This window comes from Eimeria tenella, genomic scaffold (assembly GCF_000499545.2).
Source record: "Eimeria tenella Houghton genomic scaffold, Eth_scaff580, whole genome shotgun sequence".
Lineage (NCBI taxonomy): Eukaryota > Apicomplexa > Conoidasida > Eucoccidiorida > Eimeriidae > Eimeria > Eimeria tenella.
The window spans coordinates 1-6,906 of NW_013545709.1; the positions used below are offsets into that span (position 1 = coordinate 1).

General features: G+C 51.0%; 2 protein-coding genes across 2 annotated transcripts; both read right to left on the minus strand.

Annotated features, from left to right (window-relative positions):
* Positions 1–383: 383 nt before the first annotated feature.
* Positions 384–3,826, minus strand: ETH_00003835 (uncharacterized protein; the record flags this gene model as incomplete). Its single annotated transcript, XM_013380394.1, has 4 exons — positions 384–1,099; positions 1,637–1,931; positions 2,642–3,078; positions 3,748–3,826. The coding sequence occupies 4 exons, from the start codon at positions 3,824–3,826 to the stop codon at positions 384–386; spliced, it is 1,527 nt and encodes a 508-aa protein (XP_013235848.1).
* A 2,210-nt stretch (positions 3,827–6,036) lies between these two features.
* Positions 6,037–6,655, minus strand: ETH_00003840 (uncharacterized protein; the record flags this gene model as incomplete). The annotated part of the gene is made up of 2 exons (XM_013380395.1): positions 6,037–6,279; positions 6,557–6,655. 2 exons carry the CDS (start codon positions 6,653–6,655, stop codon positions 6,037–6,039), a joined length of 342 nt encoding a protein of 113 aa, XP_013235849.1.
* Positions 6,656–6,906: the final 251 nt, after the last annotated feature.

Genomic DNA, 6,906 nt, shown 5'->3' on the forward strand with positions numbered 1-6,906 from the left:
AGCAGCAGCAGCAGCAGCAACAGCAGCAAAAGATATACGGAAAGCGGCAAACCGGGAACAGCCACAGGGCAGGAGCAGCAGCGGCAAATGCAAGAGGTACACCCAAGCCGTGAGCTGCCAAGGAGCAACAGCAACAGCAGTGGCAGCAGCAGCTGCAGCAGCAGCAGCGTCAGCAGCAGCAGCAGCAGCAGCAGCGTCAGCAGCAGCTGCAGCAGCAGCAGCGTGCCCACAGCTAAAGGGAGATACCTGCAGCCTCATTCGCCGCTCTTCAGGTGTCTCCAGAGGAAGCTGCTGCCTGCCCTGCAGCAGCAGCAGCAGCAGCAGGAAAAACCAACATCCGCGGCTCCTATGCAGCCTGGCAGCAGCAGCAGCAGCAGCAATCCTCAGGTGGCAAAGCTGCGGCTGCAGCAGCAAAAGCAGCCCCAGGCACTGACCTCTTCTTTGGAGCCATCTGCAGCAGCAGCAGCTTCAGCAGCAGCAGCAGCAGCAGCAAGCGACTCCACTGCTGCTGCATCATCTACGCGAGCATTTCCTCTAACAAAAGGAGTAAAGTCTTTTTCTTCAAAGACATAGATAGACTCCCCAGAGCTCATCTGGTCTTCTGCTGCTGTTGCTGCTGCTGTTGCTGCTGCTGTTGCTGCTGGTGTTGCTGATGCCGTTGCTGCTGCTGTTGCAGCCCCTGCAGCAGCAGCTGCGTCAGCAGCAGGAGCAGGAGAAGCAGCATCACTAAACGCATCTTCGAGAATCTTTTCTATCTGCAATGAATCGAAAAGGTTCTCTTCCTGCCCCGCTCCCTTCCCTGTGCTGCTGCTGCTGCTGTCTGCTGCTGCAAGAGCTGCAGCCCCAAAGCGCAGCGACTCCACCAGCTGCCGCTGCTGCTGCTGCAGGTTCGTGGCTTCTGCTGCTGCATCTGGGAGCAGCAGGGCCCCACAGTCGAAGGCCTGCAGGCTCTTGAGAGGCGGCTTTGCTGCAGCAGTGTCCGCCCCGCCCGCTGCTGCTGCTGCTGCTGCAGCAGCAGCAGCAGCAGACTCTGCTGCTGCCAGCACCGTCTCCGAGAGCCGCAGCTTGGAGGACCCGCGGCGGTAGAGGACTTCTTCAACTGCAGCAAGAAAAAACCCAAAAAAAGAACTTTTTGAGAAAAGTTTGGCAAAAACTTGAAACAATTCAATAACATAAATACAAAATGCAAAAGAACTTCACAAAATGCAAAATTCCGAAAAGTTTGAACGCAAAGACGCCGCGAACGAGCTGTACGTACACCCCAAACTCCAAGCTCAGCATACACCGCAACGCCGCTGCATCCATTTTAATTTCTTTTTGCAGTTTTTGCTTTTTAATAAAATTAAATTGCAAACAATTTAATTTCATAAAAAGGTGCACTTTGCTGCACAGTTGAAACATGGATTTAAATCCCCTGCATGCACTGCTGCAGCGGCAGCAGCAAAAGAGAGTGATGCATGCACAGAGCCGGGAGAGGCAGCAGCAGCAGCAGCAGCAACAACAACAGAAGCAGCAGCAGGAGCAGTACCAGCAAGAGCAGCAACGACGCAACCAGCAACAGCAGCAGAGGCAGTAGCAGAAGCAACCGCAGCAACAGCAGCACCACCAACAGCAGCAGCAGCAGCAGCAGCAGCACCAGTGTGCTTTGAGATGAGCCTGATGGCAACAACTGGCCGCATTTGGCCCTGGCGGTGAATCCGAGCAATTGCCTGTCTTTCAACTTGAGGGTTTCCTCCGCCTCCGCCCTCCAGAAACACGCAGCAGCGGCACCCTCTGTTGCTGCTGCTGCCGCTGCTGCTGCTGCTGCTGCTGCTGCTGCCGGGCTGGGCTGGGGCCACCAGGTTGAGGCCGTAGCCGCCAGCCAAGACTGACAGCAGCAGCACCATGGGGCTCCAAGAGTCCTCGTCCTCCTCCCCCTCCAGCTCGGGGGACTGCAACAGCAAACAGCAGCAACAGCAGCAGCAGCAGCAGCAGCGGATGACGCGAGCAGCAGCAACAGCAGCTGCAGCAGCAACAAACAGCAGCGACAACTGCAGCAACTGTCAGCAGCGGCAGTAAGCAGCAGCAGCAGCAACAAGAAGCAGCAGCAGCGGCACCAAATCGCAGCCGCAGCAAATAACTGCAGCAGCAGCAGCAGCAAATAACGGACACACTAATAAATAACATCAGCGGAAAAACTAAAGGCAGCAACAAACAACAGCAGCAACCCCAGAAAAGTGCAGCAACAGAAAATAGGAGCAGCAGCAAATATAAGCAGTAACAGCAAATAATAGTCGCAGCAGAAAGTAAGAGCAACAGCAAGCACGAGCAGCAACCGCAAACATCAGCAGCAGCAAATGAGAGCAGCGGCGAGCAACGCAGCAGCAGCAGCAGCAGCAGCAGGACCCTCCGTAGCCCGGCCCCCACGACCCCAAGCCAGCCCCACATGAACCCAAACCCTAAAACTCTAAACCCTAAACCCTAAACCCACCACCTCAAACCCCAAACCCTAACCCCCAAACCCGAAACCCCAAACCCCACACCCCAAACCCACCAGCCCACAACCCCAAACCCTGAGCCCCAACCCCTAAACCCTAAACCCCAAACCCTAAGCCCCAAACCCCAAACCCTAAACCCTAAACCTTAAACCCTAAACCCTCACTTCTGGGGGCGGCCTGAGAAAGGCCTGGAGGTTTCTGCGGCGCTCGGGCTCTGGGGTTTGGCCGTCGAGGCGGGCGGGGAGAACTGCTGCTTCGAGCAGCAGATCATTGGCGAGGTTTAGCAGCAAAGTTGAGTAGCTAAAAATAATTACTTTTTCTCTTTTTCGCAAACAAAAAGCCACTATTCGCTGCAGCAGCAACAGCTTGTTCGAGCCCCGCAGCAGCAGCTCCTCCCCTGCGCCACTCCAGGGGTCCACGTCCTCCTCGCCGCCGCTGCTGCTGCTGCTGCTGCTGCTGCTGGGGGCAGCAGCTGCTGCTGCTGCTGCTGCTGAGTCTCGCAGCAGGGACTGCAGCGGCGGGGGTGTCTCTGTGGTTTTGTTGGCGAAAAGAAGTGGATGGTTTGCTGCCTTTCTGAGGTGTATATACAGGTTGTTGAGGTCTGCAGCACGAGAGACGCAGCAGCAAATGCCGCCCTTCTAGAAACTTGCTGCTGCTGCTGCTGCTGGCAGCAGCAGCAGCAGCGTGGCAACAGCGGAGGCGGCAGCAGCAGCAGCAGCGTGTCAACAACGGCGGCAGCAGCAGCAGGAACAAAGGCTACGGCAGCAGCAGCAGCAGCCGCAGCAGGAACAGCAGCAAGCAGCAACAGCGGTAGCAGCAGAAGCAGTCTCAACACGCAACGTAAGGGTTTAGGGTTTAGGGTTTGATGTACTGCGAATGCCCCGTATGATGCCTGTGGAGCTGTCCGTTGCCTGTGAAAAAAAAGAAAAATGAAAAAAGAGAAAAATAAAAAAAGAAAAAAAATGGAGGAGAAAAATAAAAATAAAAAAGGAAAGACGAAAAGGAGAAGAGAAAGGAAAGCAATTGGAGAAAAACCGGAGACAAAAAGATAAAAAGAAAACAAAAAAACAAAAAGAGAGAAAGAAATAAAAAGGGAAAAAAGAAAAAAGAGGCAAAGACAACAGCAGCACTAAAACCTAAAAGGAGACACTGCCGGAGACAGCCTCGTTAAAGCAGCAGCAGCAGCAGCAGAAGCAGCATAAGCTGCAACGGCACGAGCAGCAGCAGAAGCAGCAGCAGCAGCGGCGGAAGAGAGAAGTGAACAAAGCACGGGCAACGGGGGTGTCCTCCTGCTGCTGCTGCTGCTGCTGCTCGTATTTGCTGCTGCTGTGCTGCCAGCAGCAAGACATTGTGTGGGGTGCTGCAGGTGTGGGGTGCTGCAGGCGTGGGGTGTACGTACACCTAAAGACGGCAGCAGCAGCCGCGAGTCTCTCGTCAGCAGCCACAAATAAAGCTGCCGTTGTGCTGCTGTCAGCGGCAGCAGCAGCACAACTTCCCGCAGCGGGGGCAGCTGCCACGCGTGCTGCGCCTGCAGCAGCAGCAGCAGCAGCAGCAGCACAGCAGCAGCAGTACCAGCAACAGCAGTGGGGCAGGAACAAGGCGGGCACCTCTTCAGCTGCTGCTAAGGATAAAAAAAGAAGAAATGAAACAAAAGAACAAAAAAAGGAAACAAAAAAGAGATAAAAAGGAAAATAAAGGGGAGACAAAAAGGGACAAAAAAGGATACAAAAAAGAAACAAACAGGGGAAAAAAGAAGACAAAAAGAAGACAAAAAAGAAGATAAAGAGAGACAAAAGAGGGATTAAAAACGAGACAAGAAATGATTTATAAAAAGCCAAAAAGATTTTAAAAAAACTAAAAAAGACAAAAGGGGACAGGGGAAAACAAAGGAGACAAAAAAGTTTAAAGAAGCAAAAAAACGAAAAAGAAAAAAAGATGAAGGTGAAATTGAAAAGATTTAAAAGAGGAAAAAAGATAAAGAGGCATAAAAAGAATTTTAAAGGTAAAAAGAAGTAGAAGAGACAACAAATATTTAAGAAAGATAAAATGATATAAAAGGAGTAGAAAAAGGATTCTAAAAAACATAAAAAAAGATGAAAAGATAAAAAAAGTTAAAAAGAAAATATCAAAAGATGACAAAAAGAGACAAAAAATCAAAAGAAATCAAAAAATGGACAAAAGAGAATAAACAAGATCAAAAAGGATAAAAGAAACAAAGAGTCAGGATTACGAAAAGTAATGGAAAAGACAAAAGGAAATGAAAAAGACAAAAGAAATAAAAAGATAAAAAGGAGTAAAAAGACAAAAAGAACTAAAAGAAGCATAAAACAAGATCCAAAAGAGACAAAAAGGCCAAAAGAGATCAAAAAAGATCCAAAAGGAACAAAAAAGAGACCAAAAAGGATCAAAAAAACGAAAGAGACAAAGGAGATGAAAAGAGAATCAAATAAAAACCAAAAAGATCCAAAGAAGATCCAAAAAGATCCAAAAAATACAAAAAAGAAAAAATAAAAGATTTTGACCTGTGCCAGAGTTCTGCGGAGAACAAAAAGGGCCACGAGGCGGGCGAGAAGCTGCTGGTGATTTTGCGGAAAATAAAAAAAGTTTTTTTTATTTTTATTTTTATTTATTTCATTTTTATTTTTATTCATTTCATTTCTGTTTATTTCATTTATACTTGTACTTATTTCATTTCTGTTTATTTCATTTTTATTCATTTCATTTTTATATTTATTTATTTCATATTGAATTATTTCATTTTTATTTTTGTTTTCCTCTTTTTCAAAAAAACAATTAAAAAGACTTTCCGCAGAAGGAAAGGCAAAGGGATGCAAAAAACACAACAGAGACGCCAACTCCTGAAAAGAAAGCAAAAAGAAGTTTAAAAAATTATAAAGAATTAAAAAGAAATAAAAAGAAATGAAAAGAAATAAAGAGAAATGAAAGAAATAGAAAAGAAATAAAGAAATAGAAAAGAAATAACACAAAAAATGAGGGAAAGAGAAAACACAGATGCAGCAGCAGCAGCAGCACAAGAAGCAGCAAGGCAGCAGCAACAAGGTAGCGGAGGCCGCGAGCAGCAGGAGCAGGAGGAGCGGCAAAAGCAGCAGCAGCAATTGCAGCAGCTGCGAAATCAGCAGCAGCAGCAGGAAAGGAAACACAGGGCACGCCAGCAGCAGCAGTAGCAGCAGCCGCAGGAGCGAGGGCAGCAGCAGCAGCAGCGACAGCAACGTGGGAAGCAGCAGCAGCAGCGGCACTAAAGGCAGCAGCACAGAAAGTAGCAGCAGCAGCAGCAGCAGCAGCCAGCACTGCTGAGGCCTGGCTTTGTCTGGGAACAGGCGCTCTTCCTGTCTCCTGCTTCTAACTAGCTAAGCTGCTGCTGCCGCTGCTGCTGCTGCTGCTGCTGCCACTGCTGCTACTGCTATTGCTGCTGCAGGTGCTGGCGCTGCTGCTGTTGCCACTGCTCGTGCTGCTGCTGCTGCTACTACTGCTCGTGCTGCTGCTGCTGCCGCTACTGCTCGTGCCGCTACTGCTGCCGCCACTGCTCGTGCTGCTACTACTACTGCTGCTGCTGCTGCTGCTGCTGCGGCCTCACGAGGAAGGAGTTCTCGATGGGGGTGCCCGTGAGCAGCAGCATGCGCTGCGCGCGAACTGCTGCAGCAACAGCAGCACGAGTGAGGCCTTGGGGGCCCTTCAGTCTCGAGGCCTCGTCCAGCAGCAGCAGCGCGAAGTCAAAAAGAGACAAAAAGAGACACTCTTGCCGCGCCACTTCGTAGCTCGTCAGCAGCAAATCCACGCCTCCCTGAGCAGCAGCAGCAGCAGCAGCAGCGGCAGCAGCAGCTGCGTCGCTGCTGCAGCAAGGGCGGTGCAGGGCCAGCAGCAGCAGCGGCCATAGAAACAGGTGCACGGGCAGCAGCAGCAGCACAACTAGCTGCACGACCAGCAGCTGCAACAGGAGCTGCAAAGCCAGGAGCAGCAGCAGCAGCAGCAGCAGCAGCGCGTCCAAGGCATGCGAAATGTGAACAAAGAGACTGACACAGCTAGACAGCAAGGGCCGCTCGCCCGCACCAGCGCCTCACCTGCTGCTGCTGCTGCCCTTGCTGCTGCTGCTGCTGCTGCTGGAGAAGCTTCTCCTTCAGCTCTGCCCTCGTCGGCCCATCTCCAATAAAGACAAGCATGCGGAGCGGCGGATCGCTGCTGCTCCCCCGCTGCCGCTGCTGCTGCTGCCGCTGCTGCTGCTGCTGCTGCTGCTCAGGGAGGCGTGGATTTGCTGCTGACGAGCTACGAAGTGGCGCGGCAAGAGTGTCTCTTTTTGTCTCTTTTTGACTTCGCGCTGCTGCTGCTGGACGAGGCCTCGAGACTGAAGGGCCCCCAAGGCCTCACTCGTGCTGCTGTTGCTGCAGCAGTTCGCGCGCAGCGCATGCTGCTG